This window comes from Erinaceus europaeus, chromosome 7 (genome assembly GCF_950295315.1).
Source record: "Erinaceus europaeus chromosome 7, mEriEur2.1, whole genome shotgun sequence".
Taxonomy (NCBI): domain Eukaryota; kingdom Metazoa; phylum Chordata; class Mammalia; order Eulipotyphla; family Erinaceidae; genus Erinaceus; species Erinaceus europaeus.
The window spans coordinates 77,340,761-77,363,236 of record NC_080168.1 but is presented as its reverse complement, the minus strand read 5'-3'; the positions used below and the strand labels follow the sequence as shown (position 1 = coordinate 77,363,236).

The window sequence follows — 22,476 nt, the reverse complement described above, 5'->3', positions numbered from 1 at the left end:
AAGAACTACAAAGAGAAGGCAAAGTTCTCCACATGTAGGAGTCACAGACTAGCAAAAAAAAAAAAAAAAAAGGAAAGAAAGAGAAGGCAAGACGCTACAGGACCACTCATGAAGTTTCCCCTATGCAGTGTGTCCCCGTGGCAGTCGACTCAAAGCCATGGCCTCAAGTACAACAGCAAAGTGTGCACTCTACTCAGTGAGCTATCTCCCAGGCCTCAACTGAGAGCTGAGAGCAAGGCTATTGCTTTAATTGAGGTGACTCAGTGGTATAGTACCTGCTCTGTATACATGAGGCCCTGCATTCAATCTCTAGCACTGCATGAGAGCAAAAAAAAAAAAAAAAAAAAAACTTAATTGGGGTTGGGGGTGGTGTACTTGGTTGACTGCACATGTTACAAAGTGCAAGGACCCAGGTTCAAGACCCCAGTCCCCACCTACAGGGAGAATGCTTCATGAGCAGTAAAGCAATGCTTCAGATATCTCTGTCTCTGTCTCTCTCCCGTCTTCAGGGTTATTGCTGGGGTTCGGTGCCTAGACTACAAATCCACTCCTCCTGGAGGCTATTTTTTCCATTTTATTCAATAAGACAAAGAAAAATTGAGAGGAAGGGGAGATAGAGGAGAAAGACAAGACACCTGCAGACCTGCTTCACCACTTGTGAAGCATCCCCCCTGCAGATGGGGAGCCAGAGGTTCAAACCCAGGTCCTTGAACAGGTCCTTGTGCTTAGTCCTATGTGCACTTAACCGGGTGCACCACTGCCCACCTTCCCTCTCACCCCTCGGCCTCAGACCTCCCATTTCCCTCTTGATTTCTGTCTCTATCCAATAAATAATATTTTTTTAATTCTATAAGTATGGAGCAATGCATTTATGCTCTTTGCTTCTCTCTAGCTCAGTGTCTCATTAAAAAAATAAATTTAAAAATGAGCAAGGTAAGTAGATCAATGATAGAATACATGCATGAGATCCCACTGATCTCTGGCACTGCATTAGCTTACAACAAAGGCTACATTTTATTCTCTCAAAATAAGACTGTGGTGCACCTGGTTAGCTGCACACTTTACCATACACAAAGACATGCGCTCAAACCTCTGCTCCCCACCGAAACAGGGAAAGGTTATATAAGCAGTGAATCAAGTGCTACAAATGTCTCTCTGTCTCTCTCCCTAACTCTCTCCCCCATTGCCCCCCCCCCTTTTTTTTTTAAACCAGAGCACTGCTTAACTCTGGTTTACGGTGGTACAAGGGATTGAACCTGGGACTTTGTAGAACCTCTGGAATAAGTGACTCTTTACATAACCATTATGCTATCTACCCTCCCTTTACCCTCTCTGTCCTATCAAATAAAGAAAAAAAGTGGTCCAGAAGATGGCACAGTTGATAAGGCACTGGACTCTCATGTATGAGGTCCTGAGTTCAATCCCTGACAGCACATGTACCAGAGTTATGTCTGGTTCTTTCTCCTTTCTCATTAATAAACAAATAAAATATTAAACAAAAAAAAAGGAAAACAGATACTAGACTTATCAAGCACTGCATCCATTATTTATAAAACATGCACTCTGTGCCTATCATACACTACATTAAATGCATTATATTATTTCTCTCTCACACACACACACAAAATCCAATACACCTGCTTTGTGTTTCACTTGGAAAATGTCTCAGCTGTTTTTTTTTTCTGTTGTTTTGTTTTGTTTTACATAGAAAGAAGCCATAGCACCAAAACTTGCATCAATACAATGGACACTGAACTGGAGCCTGGGTTGTACACACAGCAAAACAGCACTCGTCAAGAAAGCTATTTCTCTTACTCAGCTTTTATTCTTAATATGACAAAAAGTGGAGACAAGCAAATAAAGTCTGGCATCATGTCTCACACCATTTTGTTGGTACAGCCTACCAAGAGGACAGAGGGCAGAACTTATGCAGACTATGAGTCTGTGAATGAATGCATGGAAGGTATTTGTAAAAATGTATGAAGAGCATCTGAAAAGAATGAATCCCAACAGTCCCTCTATCACACACGGTATCAGTCAGTCGTTTGATTTTATTGATGATCTGGCAGACCTCAGCTGTCTTGTTTACCAAGCTGATACTCAGACATACCAACCTTATAACAAAGACTGGATTAAAGGGAAGATCTACATGCTTCTTCGTCAACAGGCCCAACAGGCTGGGAAATAATTAAGCTGGAAGCATTAGGGGCATGGGGTTGGGCTCAGAACACAGATGTGGACAGCCTCCTATAGTGAAAGTTTTGTATTATGGTAACCCTGTTTCTACTGTGGTACATTCCTAACCAATAGACTGTGTTAGAGAAAATGAGGGGATCTTGTTCAAGCTAAAGTCCCCTTGCCCCTTTCTCCCACTTTTTCTTTTTTTTTTTTTTACTTCAGTCACTTTTATGATGTTTTAGATGAAGGTGATTCTGTGTCAGTTTATGTTGGTTCCAGTCCTTCAAATTGTTCATATCTGCTGTAATATTCATTATACTAACCCTTCTACAAGGTGGAGTGGGGAGTGGGGTGGTGACAATAGTTCATTGTGTCTTCAAGATGAAGTGTTAGTGAAAAAACAAATGTTCTTTAGCTACATTAAAAAAAAAAAAGTGGAGACAAGAGAAGTGGCAATAATTAGGAATAAGCAAAAACCAAGAGATGATTCTACACGCTAAGATACTGAAATAGAACTCTGTAAGGGTTCATCGAAAGAGAAAAAAAAAGCTAGCTTTCTATAAAAGAAAATGGCCTAGCTACAAGCAGGAGGGGGTCTGTCTGTGTGTGTCTGTGGTGAAGAGACATTAGCACAGGCATGGGGAAACTCAGGAGTATAGGAATTACTAGAGACATGAGAGGTTTGATGTTAACTATAATAAAAAACTCAGAACTTTTATTGGAACCTTTTGCACAAGGCCTGTTCTGAAACATTTAAAATAACTAGATATCCTGAGAAACAATGCTGTCACTCACCTGCTGTGCAGTTTCGATTCTTTCTCCCTCCATATCTAAAGAAGCAAAACCCTTCAGAAGAATGTCTTCTGTAGATCCGGGTACTAATGAAGACTCCTCAACAGGCAGTGAAAGGGATGTCAAACTGCTCAGGTCTTCAATTGGGAGCTTGAAAAAAAAAGGCCACAAAGGTATTTAAGTAAGTTGAAAACTCTGACTTAAAGACTGACATTCCCTTTTTTTTGAAAGAGGAAAAGTAAAATAATGAACTAGAGAGACAGCATAATTACTATGCAAAAATTCCCAGAATCGTTAAGTCAGAGATAAGCAGTGCTCTAGTCAAAGTGTGTGTGTGTACCTTTCTCTGTGTTTATCTCTGAATAAGATAAAAACCTTTAAAAAGGAGAGAAAGTGATGTTTTCTATTAAGTCATTTCATTTGAGGCTAATAAAACCCCTATCATGCTGTTTTCAAATATGCTTTCTATATTAAACACTAGATTCAAAATGCAAAAATCACACTTGAGAATTAATGCCAGTAAGCTTCCCTCTTCCTTTTCCACTCACTGACATTCTTCACTCACATCTTGCAGGTAATTTTTGAAATTATAATTGCATGGAAAGAATCTGACTTGCCCATTAGTTTCAGAAGAACTCCATCTGTAAAAGGCCTCATTTTGACACCATTAGAAGTCTCTGACTTCCACTACTAATACAGGCATTAAATTACCTCAGTGCAAAAAGGTATTTTTAAACTTAAGAGGCAGAGAGGAAGGATGTGGGAAAAGTAAGAGACTGATTCTTTCATTAGAATTCCCTTTTCAGGGTTATAATGTTATATGGAAAACTGGGAAATGTTATGCATGTACAAACTATTGTATTTACTGTCGAATGTAAAACATTAATTTCCCAATAAAGAACTTTAAAAAAAAATTCCCTTTTCAACCCATAAGACATGACAATGTAAGGCTTACCTAGATAAGACATGAGCTAAGAGCATAAGAAACTGTCTCATATACTTTTCTAGATACAGAAATTTTACCTGAAAAGTCACCTTTTTTTTTTTTTTTTTACATCTAGATGTAAAAAGCACTATCACTACCTTAAAAATATGATCCGTTAAACACAGGGGGATTTGTGCCTGGATTCGAATGTGCTATGTTTTCTAGCATGGTCAAGCAATATACCACGGTGAAGTCACTATCAGGAACATCACTATCCTGTATCCTGGTTTGAACCCTGCTCCTGCTGACTTAGAAGCTGTGTGACAGTGGGCAAATTACTAATGCCTCCTGTCCTCAATTTCTTCTCTGTGAAGCAAAAGTGGCAGTATCAGTATTATAAGGCTATTGTGAAGAGTAAAGAAGAAAACACAGGCTTCTCAGAATGCTGCAAACAGAAAGGGTTCGGGAAGATGCCCCATCTACTTTCTCCCCACATGTGAATCTAGTGCAACCTGGGGAAGAGTTCTGGGTGCCTGTAGGCATGTCCTAATAGGACACTGCTTGTTCATCAAACTGTCTGGATGGCGATACATGTGGCATAGTAAAAATTAGTTTCTCAAATCTGCTAAGAATCTATCTGGAGTGTTAAGTGTCACTAGCAACTACATACCCCCACCAGGGCTTCTGAAAAATGAGAGAGCTGTGCCTGTGTCTGCTCTGTGAAACCGCTCCATGACCAAGGATGTGATTCCTCAGAGAGGGGAGGCAGCCCGAAAGAGACAACAGAACCAGGAACTGAATGTGCAGGCTCATGCGTGCAGGTCCTGCACACTGCTGAGTTAACACCCTAGCCAGAGTAACATTTACTTTCTTACTTTAACTCCATAACTTTCTAATTACATAATGGGCTCATTACTTCAATGGTTCAGAAGTACAAGATCATATAAGTGAAAAGCAAGTCTCCCCACCCCCCCCTTTTTTTAACCAGTGCACTGCTCAGCTCTGGCTTATGGTGGTGCTGAGGATTGAATGTGGGACCTCTGGTGTATATTGACTTTCAAATTCTGTCACATATTCCATCTCTCCCTTAAACTGTCAAGATTTATCGTATTCACATCTCACTCTAAAATTAAGTCCTTTTTAAAGATCTGTTTAATGAGAGATTGAGACCAGAGCACAGCTCTGGTAAATGCAGTACTGGAGATGAAATCTGAGGCTTCATGCAAGCAAGCCCTGTACTCTCCATGCTGAGCTACCTACTTGCATCCTGGCTTTCATGAATCCATCACAACTGCAGGCTTAGTGATGCCACCTTTGTCTTTGGTGTATTAAACATTCATCTGTTATGTCAAAAGGATTCAGGGATTTCATATATGTGTGCTTATGAGATATGTTAATTTTGAATCAAAGAAATACTTCTTTTACTTTAGAAATAAAGTCATGTGGCACAGAAACTGAACTTGCATGTCTGAGACACTGAATTCAATCCACTACTGAATCTACCACAGTAGGGCTGTTGTCTCTCTTACTCTAAATAAACTAGGACTAGGAAGATGGCATAGTGGTTCTGCAAAAGACTTTCATGCCTGAGACTCTGAGGTCCCAGGTTCAATCCCTAGCACCATCATAAACCAGAACTGAGCAGTGCTCTGGTCTCTGTGTCTTTCTCACTATATCTTCTCTCATTAAATAAAATAAATAAGCAAACTAAAAAATAGTGGGGGGGATGAAAGAAGAAAGAATGGAAAGAAAAAAGGAAAAGAAAGTCATGAAGACCTGAGATAAAAACCTGCTATAGGCCAATCTGACTTCCCTGGGCAGCTGACCTCATCAATGTGCCCTGGAACCCCACCTTTACAGACGCCTGCCCCACTATGGAAAGATAAATAAGCTGGGAGTATGGATCTACCTGCCAATGCCCAAGTTCAGCAGGGAAGCAATTACAGAAGCCAGACTTCTCACCTTCTGCATGCCATAATGACTCTGGATTTATACTCCCAGAGGGATAAAGAACAGGAAAACTTCTAATGGAGGGGATAGCATGCAGAACTCTGATGGTGGAAATTGTGTAGAATTCTACCTCTCTAATCCTACAATCTTGTTAATCATTATTAAATTTTTTTAAAAACCTGCTATAGATATTACAGCTATAAATGCAATCAAGGTGTTGGAGATAAATATGATTTGAATTAAGAAAGAGTATTATTCTATTTGGTTTCTTCAAACATACATTTCAGTTGCAAGCACTTTAAATACCAGAATCAGAAGGAAGCTTCCGGGAGTCGGGCGGTGGCGCAGTGGGTTAAGCGCACGTGGCGCAAAGCGCAGGGACCGGCGTAAGGATCCCGGTTCGGAGCCCCGGCTCCCCACATGCAGGGGAGTCGCTTCATGGGCGGTGAAGCAGGTCTGCAGGTGTCTATCTTTCTCTCCCCTCTCTCTCTGTCTTCCCCTCCTCTATCCATTTCTCTCTGTCCTATCCAACAACAAAGCAACGTCAACAATGGCAATAATAACCGCAACGAGGCTGCAACAAAAAAGGGGAAAAATGGCCTCCAGGAGCGGTGGATTCATGGTGTAGGCACCGAGCCCAGCAATAACCCTGGAGGGAAAAAAAAAAAAAAAAAGGAAGCTTCCTCTCCTGTCCCCTTGTTCTAACACAAAACCATATTTTCCCAAGTCAACCAAGAGAAGCTACACTGCGAAGAATTTTTTTTTCTTTTGTTGCCCTTGTTGTTTATCATCGTTATTGTTGTTATTGCTGTTGTTGGATAGGACAGAGAAAAATCGAAGGGGAGGGGAAGACAGAGAGGGGGAGAGAAAGATAGACACCACCTGTGAAGTGAACCCCCTGCAGGTGGGGAGCCGGGGGCTCTAACTGGGATCCTGATGCCTGACCGTGTGCTTTCCGCCATGTGCGCTTAACCCACTGCACCACCGCCCGGCTCCCCAAAGAACTAATTTTTAGAGTATCGAAATAAGTCGCACCCACATGTGCCCAGGTGTCTTTTTTCAAAGCACCCAAAATAAGATGGCAAATCAGCAAGGGTGTGAAGATGTCACAAGCTTGCCAGTTTTGGGCTCTCATTCCTTGCTGAAGAGCCTCTAGCTCATTCCACTGCCCTGGCTTTCAGGAGAGCAGACATTTACCACCAGAGAGAAAAGCACAGACTTAGGGTCCTGGGTGACAATCTTTGAGAGCAATTATAAAGTTGATGTAAATAAAGACCCAAACATATTAAATAATAACTATTACAAACCACTAAGCCTTGCCTGATCAGCTGAGCAGGTCCAGGAAACAAAAAAGCAAATGCACCTCTCTCCCAAACCTTACTTGTGCACACTCTAGGTTAGAAAAAAAAAAATCACTTTTAGGGAGCAAGGCAATGTCCCAGCAACAGGAAATCTACCTAATATGCTATTGCAAATTCCTTTATCTGACTCCAATAAAAAATGTATGTCTTACCGAGATGAAACTACCTCCCCTTGAAAAAGAGAAAGTTATTGTCTAAATAAGTTAATAGTTTCATGATCTTTAGTGAGAATTAGCTGACTAGTTAACTAACTTGCCCAATTACAGTTATTTGGAAGTAATTTATCTCATGAAAACTGCAATATTTCAGAAAATCCTTTAGAGGTATAGTGACTGGACAAAATAAAAACAAGCATCCTTTTGCAGCACCAATATTAAGAGTGGGGGAGGTGGGTTCCAGGTGGCTGTTCGTTTGCTCAGTAGAATGTACACATGACCATGTACAAGGACCCCAGATCATGCACTCCTCTACACTCACCTGCAGGGAGGAAGCTTCACAAGCAGTAAAGCAGTGCTGCAGGTGTCTCTCCTTCGCCTGTTTTTCCCTCTCCCTCTCCCTGCCTCTCAACTTCACACTCAACCTCGAAAAGAAAAAGGGAGAGGGGAAGTCTGCTTGAAATGGTATAGCCATCCAGGCACTAGGCCCCAGCAATAGCCCTGGTGACAAAAAAAAAAAAAAAAAAGTGTGTGTGTGTGTGTGTGTGTGTGTGTGTGTGTGTGTGTGTTGGGGGGATTATCAACCCAAAGAGAGAGACAATGGGTAATATATATATATATATATATTCATATATATATATTTATATATTTATATATTTATATATAAATATATATTTATATATATTTATATATATTTATATATTTTTATATATATTTATATATTTTTATATATATATATATTCATATTCCAAAAGGCTTCCCAATAGCCAAAAACATTTTAGTAAGAGAAAATAAAGCTTTTATTGAGTGATGAAAGATGATGAGATTACAAAATGGACAAATAATTATTTCATTCTCACAGGAATCCAACACCAAGGCAATATGAACTTGTCAAGCTCACCCCTATTCAGGACCTTGCATTCTTCTTCTTTTTCAGTTTGAAAAGTCACTTCTCTAGTCTTTGCAAGACTGACATCTTGTTTTCCATCATGAGTCCTTGACCTTCCTTTTTTACCTAAAAGGACACACCTAATCCCACTGTATCACACCATCCTTTTTTAGCTGCCTGACAGCACAAATAACCATCTCATGCACCTCCTTCTTTTTCACATGCTCCTGACTATCACAATTACGTCAGTTCCACGGAGTTAGGAATTTTACCTTTCTATGACAAATCCTGGCCCAGAGAAGGCACAAGATAGATACTAAATGACTGCATGGAGGAAACGGCAGGCATATTACATCAATATCTTAGAATGTGATGAAGTGAAGACTTCATGTGGCTGGGCAAAGAGCTCAAGTGTAGAACATCAGACTTACATGCCTGAAGTTAAAAAAACGAAAATGAACATCATTCCAAACCATTTCCTTCAAGCCTAATAAAAAATAAAAGTTGATGACCCATGAAATAAAAGGCAAACCACTTTTCTTGGAATATTTCCAAGAAACAGTTGCTGGGGTGTAGCATCTTGCTTCAGGTTACAGGTCAAAATAATGATAAACATACTGGAATAGTCAGAGTGCAAACAGCTATTATTCTCCGATACCCAAGTCAAAGCTATCCCCACCTGTTTCCTCACGTACTTCTGGCCTGCTTCCAGTGTAGCATGCTTTGAGATGACAGAGAAATCCAAGAAACACCTGTTTTACAACCTAGCATTGACAGCGAAAGTGAAGCAAACTTTGAAAGTTCTTAATTTCTCAAGTTTATGAGTAGACCAAAAAAAAAAAAAAGTTTGTCTCTAAACTCACCTGCCTTTGAATGCAATTCAAAATCGAGTACAACTTGCTTGCCAACATCAGAAGTACACTAACGCTGCTAATAAAACCGTTTTGCCTTCCTAAACCTGGTTTACAGAACCAGAAAAAGTATTGTCAAAACACCTGACAGTTCCTAAGACTATTCCTATGCTACTGCAACTAAATGAATTAGACCAACCCGGGTGAGAGCTAGGACTAGACACTAAAACAATAATAATAAAATAAAATAAACCCAGCATTGACACTGCAGTGGCCCAACTTTGAAAGAGAACTCGTTTTTGTTCCGCAGATTAAGTCTGAGCTCCCAGGGCTTGCACTTGATGGACAGCTCGCCTCGGGATGAATGAAACGGTCTCCCCAAGTCCCTCCCCTCCCCTCCTCACGGAAGAGGCAGAAAGCTGGGTTATTCGCTCCTCGGGGTGCTCCGCAAACACCAGCAGGAGGCTGTGTGGAAGCACAGCTCCCGGATTCCAACTCTTTCCGGGCAGTGGGCAGCAGCCCCAAGCCAGAGGGCAACAGAGATGCGCGGCGGGACAAGCCCAGGAAGGCGAAGGGCCGCCAAATCCGCCCGCGTCCGCGGCTGAGTGTCCGCGCTGACAGGAGGCGCCCCCCGCCCCGCCGCCCCCGCCGTCACCTCTGTCGGCACGGGCGGGTCCTCCGCCGCCGCCTTCAGCTCCAGCACCGAGTCCGTCTGCCGGTCAGTCAGCGGAGCGGTCGTGTCCGGTCTTAGGTCCCAGAGAGCGAGCTTATCGGCAGCATCCCGCTCTGCCCCCACCTTTGGAAGCAGTAGTGCCGCCTCCGCCATGGCCGCCGCCCCCGCGGCCCTTCGCACCAGCGGAGCGCTGGGGACCCCACGGAGAACCCCAGCCACTTCCGGGAGAGCGATGGATTCCAGCGCGGCGACGGGGCGGGGCGACCTGCAACCACCTGACCCCGGAAACACTTCCACGGTGTGGGGGCGGGAACGAACCACGACAGACGTGGCTCTCCTGCAGGAGCAAGTATTTCCGGTTGGGAAGGCAAAGATGGCGAAAGATACAGCCCCGACGGAAATAGAAATGCCCCGACCGGAAGTCCCATTCTTAATTGCAACAACTTTATTTTTAGTAGTAGTTGAGGATTTTTTTTTTTTTTTTTTGACAAAGTCTGGATGAAGTTTGTGGATAGTGATTCTTCCTTGACAAAGTGACAGTTTACACCACCTCCATGAAAAGGAATTTGGCCTTTTCCAACATCTAGTAACCTTGCTGGTAGAAAACTAGGGGGCTGAGCGCAGCAAAGCGAGTTAAGCACACATGGCGCAAAGCACAAGGACCGGCATAAAGAAATGTGTTCGAACCCCCGGTTCCCCATCACAAGCGGTGAAGCAGGTCTGCAGGTGTCTTTCTCTCCCTGTCTCTGTCTTCCCGTCCTCTCTCAATTTCTCTCTGTCCTATCCAACAACAATGACAGCAACAACAACAACAGTAATAATAAGATAAACAACAAGGGCAACAAAAGGGAAAAAAATAGACTCCAGGAGCAGTGGATATTCGTAGTGCAATCACCGAGCCCCAGTGATAAGCCTGGAGGCAAATAAAATAAAAATAGTTTATTAAAATTCTAAGATTGATGCAGACTGTATTGTGTCAAATGACTGGAAACAATGTGAATGTTCAACTTTGAAGAAATGAATCAATAATTCGTAGCACAGGCATGTAATCGACAAACTATTCTATCACTTACATCATGTAGTACAGCTCTGTAGTTTTACATGTGAATTATAGGTAACTGAAAGAAATAAATGAACTTGCAAAATAGCTATGCTTGACTGGGGGGTGGGGGAGTCAAACACCTATCACAGGGAGATGAGAAATTGTACAGTGTGTCAATAACTATACTATAATCCATTACCCCACACACACACACAGTTAAAAAAAAAAAAAAAAAAAAAGCTAGAGTTAGAGCTAGTACTTTACACACCTGAGATCCTAGAGGGCCCAGGTTCAATCTCTTGGCCATATGCCAGACCTGAGCAGTACTGTGGTCTCTCTCATGCATAAAAATAATTGAATTCAAAATAATAACCGAACTGAGTTTTAGACTCTTCAAACTACAGTGGCTGTTATTGAAGAAGGGGATTCCATTTGGTGTGGGGGCATAGAAACTTTGGTGGTGGATACAGTGATGTAAATGAGTTGTGTGTACACACACACACACACACACACATCTGAAACTAAATTCCTAAAGAATCTTATAATAGTGTAAACCAATGTTAAATCAATAGTCATGTTGGACAGCATAATGGTTATGCAAAAAGCCTTTCATACCTGAGGCACCAAAGGTATAAAAGCCACCATAAATCAAAGCTGAATACTGAACAAATCCCCCAGTCCCCAGCTGTGAGGGGGTGGTAGTAGCTTTAAGAGTGGCGAAACACAGACACTGCTGCACCATGCTCCCCAGGCACGATGCTTGGAAAGGTGAAGGTGGGGATTGGATGTTATAAGCTAAACTTGTGGATCTGGCTTGTCTGCCTAGATGAGCCCCAGCCATCCTGTGAGGCCTGCCTCTCTCCCCCTCTCCCTCCTATCCCTCTTATCTCCCTCCTCCCCTCCCTCTCTCTCTCTGCCTAGATGAGCCTCCATCAAGATGTAAGACCTGTCTCTCCCCCCGCCCCAACATGTAAATATTCTCAATTTTCCTCAATAAAGTTTAAAGAGTGGTGAAACAATGCTGAAGGCATCTAACTTTCCCCTCTCAATTTCCTTCTGTCTCTATCAGAAATAAATATTTAAAAAAAATTAAACATATCACTACAAAAATCAACTGAACACAAATAAGAAGTAACAAAAAAGCTGTGGGATATACAAGAAAAAAAAAAAAGACAAAGTCCTTATTAATACTCAGTTTCCAGTCTGTTCTACAGACCTGACTGCAGACTTACCAGTCTCCCATTCACATCAACTTATTTTTTTAAATAAATCAAATTGTATTGGTTCCATTTCTCTGGAGAAACCTAACACATACCCTTAAAATTCATTCTCCAGTTATTTATGCTCTTTTCTAAGAAATGAGGTCATGGCATACTCAGCAGCCTGCTTAACTTTCTCTACTTAATAATAGATCATGGGGAGTTGGGTGGTAGCGCAGTGGGTTAAGCGCACATGGCGCAAAGCTCAAGGACCCACATAAGTATCAGGGTTCGAGCCTCCAGCCCCCACCTGCAGGAGAGTTCCTTCACAAGCCCCCAGCACCCACCTGCAGGGGAGTTGCTTCACAAGCAGTGAAGCAGGTCTGTAGGTGTCTTTCTATCCCCCTCTTTGTCTTCCCCTCCTCTCTCCATTTCTCTCTGTCCTATCCAACAACAGCAGCAGTAATAACTACAATAAAAAGGGCAACAAAAGGGAAAATAAATAATAAATAAATGTAAAAAATTAAAAAAATAGATCATGAACATCTTCCCAGGTCTCACTCATTCTTCTCATGAGCCCCATGATAAGAAATTATGTAGATTCTTATTTTACCAGGGGACATAAAGGTACTAAGGTTTTAATCTACATCAAAATTTCAAGAAACGGATTTACAAGAAGAAAAAGGAGAGGAAGGAAGTGAAGGAGGGGAAGAAGAGGAGGAAGAGGAGGGAAAAGATTTATACATTGCCTTTGTCCAGTATTCCCAGGTTTCCCTTCAGATTAAATCACTTTTACAATCTACCAAAAATTTACCATCACATTTTTCTAACTGCCAGTTTAAAAACTAAAAGTCCTGGATTTAAAGCTCAATGTGTCTAACAGGTGCTATATATAATCCAGGTGAAAGTCCTATTGTTCATGGGGACTTGAGCAACACCAGCAGTCAGAAGTCTTCAGACTTTCCTATGAAGTCAATCATATATGGCAATACAACTTAATAGCTAGAACAATGGAGATTAGAAGTCTCTATCATTTTTCTGTATTTTTTTCAGTAAGCCATTACATTTGATTCCAATGTTAAAAAAAAAAAAAAAAAGACAGGCACCCTGAAAATATTTTAAAACAAAGAGATTAATGAACCAGGTTTGCATTTCATCTATTTGTTATTTTGTACCAACCAGGCAACAGGTGTCTCTAGAGGTCCACAGTGAACAAACTCTTGCCTCCTGCCAGCACTACCGCTGGCAGCAGGATTGACTGACAGCAGGATCGAGGGAACTTGATCATCCTAGCTCTGGTGTCATTACACTGGTGTTCTCAATCTCCAGGGTTCCCCACCAAACCAGCCCATGTCTCAAATTCACTCGCCCCTTCTAAGCCGCCTACTACTTCATGTCATGGGAGGTATTTGAGCAATTATTAAGGGTATCCCAACAACTCCCCTGTACAGAAAGAAATGTTTACAGTCATTTGCACAAATGCTATTTCTACTCCAGCCTCCCGGATTCTTTGGAGCTTATCTTTGCTTAAAAGTTTCCATGTATCGGAAAAAAAAACCACAAATCATTTTTTATTATTGTATTACGCCAGTTTATTAAATAACAAAATGAAGATGTATGCCACATATTCCAACAATGCTTAAATAAAGAGCTTTAAATAGAAAGGCTTATGAAAAATGTATCATCTTTATATAATGTACATTACTTTCAGCAAAAGAATAAATATGGAGAAGAGACTTCATTCTTTATAACTCAGATCAGCAGCATAGCATCAGTAATAACTCAAATCCACAAGCAAAAAAAAAAGTCTATTTTCTTCATTTTGGTTACAAAAGCTAAAAATCCATTTGCTACATTTATGCAATACCCAGGGCAGGTAGGGGCAATGATTGTCACATGTCTGAAAATAAGAAGACCAGGTCACCCAAGTCCTTAAGTTCATTCTTGCTTTAAAATGTCGGCAATTGCATTCACTCTTTTATGAAGCAGAATAACTCAAACAGGTTAAGATCCTGTTCTGTAAGGTGTTCATAAATCTACACTGAAGAAACACTGTTCTTTAAAAAAAAAAATATATATATATATATATATATATATATATATATATATATATGCATAACAGGGGCCAGGAGATAGCTCTTCTGATAGGTATACATCTTACCATGTACAAAGCTCTGGGTTTGAGCCCTGACAGGTGGCACTGGGGAGGTCCAGGGGTGGTGGAGTGAGCTCCCCCCGCCCCCGCCCCATCTAACTCTTTCTCTATAGCTCAAATAAAAAGAATAAAAAAGTCAACTGGAGTGGTCCAGGAGATGGTGCAGTGGATAAAGTGTTGGACTCTCAAGCATGAGGTCCTGAGTTCAATCCCCGGTAGCACATGTGCCAGAGTTAAGTCTGGCTCTTTCTCTCCTCCTGTCCCTCATTAATAAATAAAATATTTTTAGAAAGAAAGAAAGAAAGAAAGAAAGAAAGAAAGAAAGAAAGAAAGGGGAAGAGAAAGAAAGAAAAAGTCAACTGGGAATGGTAGAGTCACAAATATGTGAAGAAAGAAAGGAAGGAAGGAAGGAAGGAAGGAAGGAAGGAAGGAAGGGGAAGAGAAAGAAAGAAAAAGTCAACTGGGAAGGAAGGAAGGAAGGAAGGAAGGAAGGAAGAAAGAAAGAAAGAAAGAAAGAAAGAAAGAAAGAGGAAGAAAGAAAAAGTCAACTGGGAATGGTAGAGTCACAAATATGTGCGGCACCAGTGCCACAAAAAGTTTTTAAAGAAACTATGTATGGGGCTGTGCGGTGATGAATCTGGTAGACCATACATGTTACAATACACAGGGACCTAGGTTCAAGCCCCCAACCCTAGCCTGGGGTAGGGGGAGCTTCACAAGTGGTGAAAACAGTGTCACAGGTCTCTCTCTTTCCATACCTCCCTACTCCATTTCAGTTTCTGTCTCTATCCAAAAATATGAATGAATAAAATTTAAAAATACAGGTGTGCTTAAGTTTAGCAGTGATGTTTGAATTTATATTCCTCCTGGTAAAGATACAGACTTAATCTGAATAAAATGAAAGGATGGCTATTGCAGCAATCATTCTACATAGTCTTCTCAAAATGAACTGGCTTCTCTTTACTGTTGCAGAAGTATATGCACACTTCAGAAAATTAAAGTGCTTTCCACATAGAGTAGTTCATAATTTTTTTTTTCTTAATGAACTCAAAAGCAAACTGTCTAGCCTTACCACCTATCAAAGGAATGTTTTGGTAAAAAAGGAATAAATCGCTAAAGATATGGCTCAGGTACAGAGCGAGGTCTCAATAAGCTTAGCTGTACAATGTCACTTGTAGAGTGGAACAGGGAGCTCTGGACTTGTGTCTCAGTCTTGAAGCAGTTAATACCTACTTATTCTGCTGCTACTTTTTGTTTGCTTGTTTTTACCAGAGCACTGCACTGTTCAACTCCGGCTTATGGTGGTGCTGGGGATTGAACCTGGGACCTCAGAACCCCAGGCATGAAAGTCCTTTTGTATAACCACTGTGTTATCACCCTATCCATTTCTTCCTGTATTTAGTAATTCAGCTAGTTCTTCCTTCTGGCAATAAAACTCTGCTTCAGTTTTTTTCAAAGTAAACACTAATAAAGAAGACAAAGTGAAAGTGACTAGGAAGAAAATGCCCAAGAAAAATCTGTGTTCCTTCTAATCTGAGGGAGCAGCCCCAGAGGCGAAAAACTAGGAATCTGTCCCCTTGAACTACTTGAAAAAATAATCATTTGGGTGAAATCTGGCCTCATTAGTGTGCAATTTCACTGCTCTGGGCCATTTTTTCTCTTTCTCTTCCTCAAATAGAGGCAGAGAAAGAGAAAGAAATAGAGAGGCACCACAGTACCACAGCTTCTTCCACTGCTGTATCACCTATCAAGTGTGAAGCTCAAAACTGGGTCACAGACATGACAACGCAAGAGCCCTGCCCAGTGAACTATTCTCTACCTCCTCTACCTCCCTAAGTGACTGTCCTAGAGCTATGGTTGGTCTGCATTTAATGTACTGCACTGGTGGGGGTGGGAAGGGGTACGGGAGGAGATAGTGCTCAAGGTAGGGTGCATACCTTGATATGTGAAGTGACTCCCCTGCAGGTGGGGAGCTGGGGGCTCGAACTGGGATCCTTACGCCGGTCCCTGTGCTTTGCGCCACATGCGCTTAACCCACTGCGCCACCGCCCAACCCCACTAACATTTTCTAAGACAGAAGAACCCAGGCTGTTTGAAAATACCTCCCATCAACACAGACGATGCCTCCTTCAAAGTCAGTAATACATCACACACATCATCATCATCATCATCATCACCAAGGACTTGAATATTAATACTTTGTAACAAATCCTCACAAGGGTCAAGTCTTCAAAAGCTTAAAGTCACTTACTATAAGTGAAAGATTCTGCCCAAGTAGAAAAAGAAAACAGTGCAATATTCCAGGGACCTGTATCCTGTACAGTTTACAACTAATGGTTGCAAATGTGAGATTTCTTCAGTTGACAAGAAGCAAAAAGGCCCCCAGAGGTTTAGAAACAATGTTATTCTCTTGAATTCCATGGTTCTGATGAGCTTCTTTAGAACCATCTGCATTCTCAGGTACCAACTGAGACACCTGGGCTCTAAGTTGCCCTGGAAAAAAAAGAAAGAAAAAAAAAAAAAAAACAGTACAGGGTGACTGGTCTCTTCTTCAGCAAGAAACATGCATTTCTATCTTTTATGTGAAAGGGCACTTGAATTGTGAGAACTGGTGTTTGGGAGTTATAGCTGCTATCAGTAGGTGTCTGGTACAGAGCTTCTGAAGGCAACGCACGACACTGTGCACCACCAGCCAAGCCCTTGTGGCTGCTCACACCTCAGCGCCCGTTGACCAGCCAAACAGTGAGAAGCAGTGTGGGGCACAGGAAGCTTTACTGTTTCAGACGTGAGTGCTTTCTGGGGGATGTTTTGTGCAACCCAGATTTGTCACAAATCCAGTTTCTTCAACTGCTCATACGTCACAAAGAACTATGGTGATCAGTTAAGGCTGACAAAAGAAATGTCATCTCAACAATCCCCACACAAAATACATCTATAACAAGTAAGTCCAGATAGACACACACTACTATGAGGAGCTCTACACTTAACCACTCCCCAAGAGGTCTGCCCGTAATTAAGGTCAGCTTGAAACAGAAAGATCACCACTGAATATATAAAATCTTCCTGCATCAGCTCCAAAGGCCTCTCCTAATATTACATTCTGACTAGCTTTCGTCATTTTGCTGTGATGGCTAAACTTTCTAGAACAGTACACTCTCAGTAATAAAGTCAGCAACCCGTAGGAAACTCTCCTCAAGGGTTTCTGTAGATAAGCCATTTACTGGGGCTGGAGGTGGGGTGCAGATAAAGAAAACAAGAGGGGCCAGGTGGTGACACACCAAGTTAAGTGCACATAGTACAAAGCACAAGGACCCATGTAAGAATCCCAGTTCGATCCCCTGGCTCCCCACCTGCAGAGGGTAGCTTCACAAGCTATGAAGCAGGTCTGCAGGTGTCTATCTTTCTCTCTCCCTATCTTCTCCTCCCCTCTGAATTTCTCTCTGTCCTATCCAAAAAATCAAGAAAAAAAAATGGCCACAGGAGCAGTGGATTCATAGTGCAGGCACCAAGCCCCAGCAATAACCCTGGAGGAGAAAAAAAAAAAAAAAAAGGAAAAGAAAAAGAAGAGGATAGTAAAAAATCAATGTTCTCTACTTTGCACTGCTACCTTTTCATGGTTCATAAACTATCTCTTCCTTCCTGATCCCACTTTGGCATACAGGAAATAGTCCTGATGTGCCAAATAGTTCTCATGTTAATTCCTGTTTATCCTTATAATAGTCTCTAAATAGACATTCTAGAAAACTTCTGACAAACCTGCTCAAATGTGACTAGAGATAAAAAATTAACCTTTTTCTTCCTTTCTCTCTCTGAAATCATAAATACCTATAGTTTCTATAACAGAGTCTGAAAACACATTTTACTGATAATCACTCCTTTTCAATAAGCCAAGATTCACAGTGCTAAGTTTCTTAACTCAGAAGAGTAAGGACTTACTTCTAAATTATAACTAGTAGCATAACAATATTCCTGTAGTTAAATTTTTCTCAGATACTCTGTAACACAAAAGGATACAATGATATTCCAAGGACCAAGTCTCAACCAATTTGGCCAAAATCCTTTATAAAGTGCAAAAAAGCCTTCATTCTTCCATGTCTATTATAAAAAGAAGGAAAAAAGTTAACTTTCCAATTATGTCAAATGTTGTAATAATTAGTAGTATTGACTGAACTAATCTCTTCTTTAAAAAGTAAACTCCTGAGGGCCAGGTAGCAGTGCACCTAGTTGAGTGCACATATCATCATATACAAGGATCCAGGAAAAGGCTGGGTGGTGGCGCGCTTGGTTGAGCTCACATTACAATGCACAAGGACCCAAGTTCAAGCCCCTGGTCCCCACCTACAGAGGGAAAGCTTCGCAAGATGAAGAAGGATTGCAGCTGTCTCTGTCTCTATCTTCCCCTTCCCTCTTGATTTCTATCTCTATCCAATAAACAAATAAAGATAATAATTTTTAAAAAATAAAAAGTGGGTGGAAGGTAGATAGTATAGTGTTTATACAAAGAGACTCTCATGTCTGAGACTCTGAAGTCCCAAGTTCAATCCCCTGTACCACCATAAACCAGAGCTGAGCAGTGCTCTGGTAAAAAAAAAAAAAAAAAAAAAAGAAAAAAGGAAGGAAGGAAGAAAATAGTGCTCTAGTTAAAAAAGAAAAAATAGAGCAGAGGGTAGATAGCATAATGGTTATGCAAACAGATTCTTATGCCTGAGACTCCAATGTCCCAGGTTCAATTCCCCGCATCACCATTAGCCAGAACTGAACACTGTTCTAGTAAAATATAAATATATATATATATATATATATATATATATATATATATATATATATATATGGTTTTTTTTTAAATACAAAGACTTGATTCAAGCCTCAGGTACTCACCTACAGGGGGAAGCTTCACAAGAGGTAAAACATTGCTGCAAGTGTCTGCTTTTCTCTCTCCCTCTCTGTCTCCCCCTTACCTCTCCATTTCTCTCTGTCCTATCAAGTAGAGAATAAAACATAGATAAACTCCTGTTTGGAATGACAATCTAAGAAATCATCATGCCCCCCCCCACCTTTTGTCATTGTTGTTGTCTATATGCTCACGCCAAAGCACAAAAAAGTGAGCTAAGAAAAGCTGAATGAATAAGAGCTAATATTAAATTCCAACTAGTTTTGTGTTTGGGTTTAGAAACAGGTATAAAGAAATGAAGCGATGACGGTAAAGACAATTCAGAGAGCCCGGAAGACAGGACATTTGCCTGTACCAGTCTTTCCTGTATAAGGTTCTGAAGTCCCAAGTTCAATTCACCATAACAGTATAAGCCAGAGCTGAGCAGTGCTCTGGTTAAAAATGATAAAACTGATTCGTAGCAAAATTGAGGTGTTCCTCTGAGCAATGTCTGAGTGAAGGAAAAATTTATTTCATTTTAACACAACAGGAAAGAGCAATATTCTTGAAGACTGTTCTACTGTGATCATAGAAAATGACTATCTTCTTACCCTTCACAAAAGAACAAAAAGGTTTAGAGAAAATGAACATGGGTGGTGACCACCCAGGAGATGGCGCAGTGGATAAAGCACTGGGCTCTCAAGCAGGAGGTCCTAAATTCAATCCCTGACAGTACATGTATCAGAGTGATGTCTGGTTCTTTCTCTCTCTCCTACTATCTTTCTCATTAATAAGTAAATAAAATCTTTTTTTTAAAAAATGAACTTGAATTTTTTTTATTTTTTTATATTTATTTATTTTCCCTTTTGTTGCCCGTTTCATTGTTGTTGTAGTTATTGTTGTTGTTATTGATGTCGTCATTGTTAGATAGAACAGAGAGAAATGGAGAGAGGAGGGGAAGACAGAGAGGGGGAGAGAAAGATAGACACCTGCAGACCTGCTTCACCACCTGTGAAGCGACTCCCCCTGCAGGTAGAGAGCCAGGGGCTCGAACCAGAATCCTTATGCCGGTCCTTGCGCTTTGCATCGTGTGTGCTTAACCCGCTGCACTACTGCCTGACTCCCTAAACTTGAATTTCTAATACTCATCTAGATTTCATGTTGTTGTTTTTTTCCTAAAAACTTATTTTGTTTCCAGAGATAGGTAGGTAGAGAGACAGAGCCCAGAATGATACTCTTGGTATATGTGCTACTGGGATGAAATTTGGAACTTCATGCTTGCAAGTCCAGAGCTCTACCACTGAACTACCTCCCAGACTGTTCTATTTTTCATGTATGAAAGTTAGCCAGATTGTTGGAAAAGTCAATCAAGAGAATGAAGTCACCACTGTTGACTTGAGTGTTGGACCTATGTAATAGAGACTTCTCACTCCTCCTTTTAAAGTATGTGTTCCATTTAAGGCTGAGAGGTGGCTCGATGAATAAAATGTTGGTTGTTTTGTTTTGTTTTAACAGAGTACCACTCAGCTATGGCATATTGTGCTAGGTGAGGACTGAACCTGTGACTTTAGAGCCCTATGTTTGAAAACTCTTTTGCATAACCATTATGCTGTCTTCCCAATCTAATTGTTGAACTCTTAAGCATGGGGTTACAAGTTCAAGTCCCAACCTCACAGGTGCTAGAGTGATGCTCCTCTCCCCTCCTCCCTTTCGTTACTAAATATTTCTTTAAAAAAAAAAAAAAAAGGCAACCAGATGGAGTATCTGGTAGACACCTGTTACAATGTGCAAGGACCTGGATTCAAGTTCATAGACTCCACCTGCAGTGAGGAAGCTTCACAAGTTGTGAAGCAGTGCTACACATCTCTCTCCCTCCCATTCTAGCTCCCCACCCCCATTTTTGCCTTGATCCACTATAAGTAAAATAAAAATAAATAAGATAATAACGGGGGCTGGGAAGACAGCAGAATGGTTATGCAAAAGCCTTTCAAACCTGAGGCTCTGAGGTCCCAGGTTCAATCCCCAGCACCACCATAAGCCAGAGCTGAGCAGTGTTCTGGTTAAAAAAATAAAAATAAAATAGTAACAATCTTAGAAAAACATATCCCACGGGCCAGATGGTGGAGCACCTGGTTAGTTAGGTGCACACTACAGTGTGCAAGGACCCAGGTTCAAGCCCCTGGTCCCCATCTGCAGGGGGAAAGCTTCACAAGTGGTGAAGCAGAGCTGCAGGTCTCTCTCTCTCTCTCCATCTCTATCACCCCTTTCTCTCAATCTCTATCCAATAATAAATTAATTTAAAATAAATTTTTAAAAAAGAAAGAAAGGGAGTCGGGTGGTGGCGCAGCGGGTTAAGCACATGTGGCGCAAAGCGCAAGGACCAGTGTAAGGATCCCAGTTCAATCCCCCAGCTCCCCACCTTCAGGGGAGTCACTTCACAGGCGGTGAATCAGGTCTGCAGGTGTCTATCTTTCTCTCCCCCTCTCTGCTTCCCTCCTCTCTCCATTTCTCTCTGTCCTATCCACCAACGACATCAATAACCACAACAATGTTAAACAAGGGCAACAAAAGGGAAAATAAATATAAAAAAAAATTTAAAAAAAGAAAGAAAGAAAGACATATGCCCTGCAGCTAGGAAGGTGTGCACTACATATCTAGAGTGATGCGCTGCTTCACTTATCTCTCACTAGTAAATAAGTAAATCCTTTTTAGTATTTATTTATTTATTTGTTTGTTTGTTTGTTGGATAAATACAGAGAGAAATAGATAAGGAAGGGGGAAACAGAGGAAGGGGAGAGACACCTGTAACATTGCTTCACTGCTTGGGAAGATTCCCCCTTCCAAGTAGGAACTGGGGGCTTGAACCTAATTCCTCAAACATGGTAACATGTGCATTCACAGGTGCACCACCACAGTAAGTAAACTGTTTTTCAAAGTGGTGTTCACAGAAGCTACTCGAAGGAACACAGAGCCTTCTAAACAATGTGTTATTATACATGTGAGTGGATAGTTAAGTGCTTAAAAAAAAAAGTTATGTGGGGGGGGTGGTACTTGATGGAAATCACACTTTGCCGGGAGAAAAGACCCAGATTCAAGCCAAAACCACATGGGAGGCCTAATACATATGATATCAAAGGAAATTCCATGAATGGTGGAGCAGTGCTGTGGTCTCTTTTTTTTCTAAATGGAGTTGTTGGTGGGGGGAGACTGCAGGGTGCAATGGAATCATGCAAACATGAAGCCTCGGCAACTAAAAGGGGGGAAAAAACTATTGTGATGGAGGGGTACAGTTGGAATAAAAACTAAGTCTTACTAAACTTTCTCTTTTTCCTTTTAGTCATGTGGGTTATTGCTGGGGCTTGGACCTTACATGACAACTTCACTGCTACCTGCAGCTTTTTCTTTTTCCTTCTATTTTCTTCCTGTTATTCAGATA

General features: G+C 41.2%; 2 protein-coding genes and 1 pseudogene across 7 annotated transcripts in view; 1 reads left to right on the top strand and 2 right to left on the bottom strand.

The window, feature by feature from the left end:
- Positions 1 to 10,178, bottom strand: part of COG3 (component of oligomeric golgi complex 3) — a 73,620-nt gene extending 63,442 nt beyond the window's left edge. The window contains exons 1-2 of the mRNA XM_016187307.2: positions 9,757 to 10,178; positions 2,974 to 3,120 (exon numbers count right to left, since the gene is read on the bottom strand). Of these exons, the coding sequence (XP_016042793.1) occupies positions 2,974 to 3,120; positions 9,757 to 9,927 (318 nt within the window). The 5' untranslated portion in view covers positions 9,928 to 10,178. The remainder of the gene's footprint in view (positions 1 to 2,973; positions 3,121 to 9,756) is intronic.
- Positions 1,755 to 2,202, top strand: LOC103111853 (enhancer of rudimentary homolog; annotated as a pseudogene).
- A 3,404-nt stretch (positions 10,179 to 13,582) lies between the features above and the next one.
- The window catches only part of SLC25A30 (solute carrier family 25 member 30), a 54,159-nt gene continuing 45,265 nt past the window's right edge, over positions 13,583 to 22,476 (bottom strand). For all 6 annotated transcript variants that reach the window (XM_060194818.1, XM_060194815.1, XM_060194817.1 and 3 more), the window contains 2 exons: positions 18,185 to 18,265; positions 13,583 to 17,038 (listed from right to left, as the gene is read on the bottom strand). In XM_060194818.1, the coding sequence (XP_060050801.1) occupies positions 16,997 to 17,038; positions 18,185 to 18,265 (123 nt within the window). In that variant the 3' untranslated portion in view covers positions 13,583 to 16,996. The remainder of the gene's footprint in view (positions 17,039 to 18,184; positions 18,266 to 22,476) is intronic.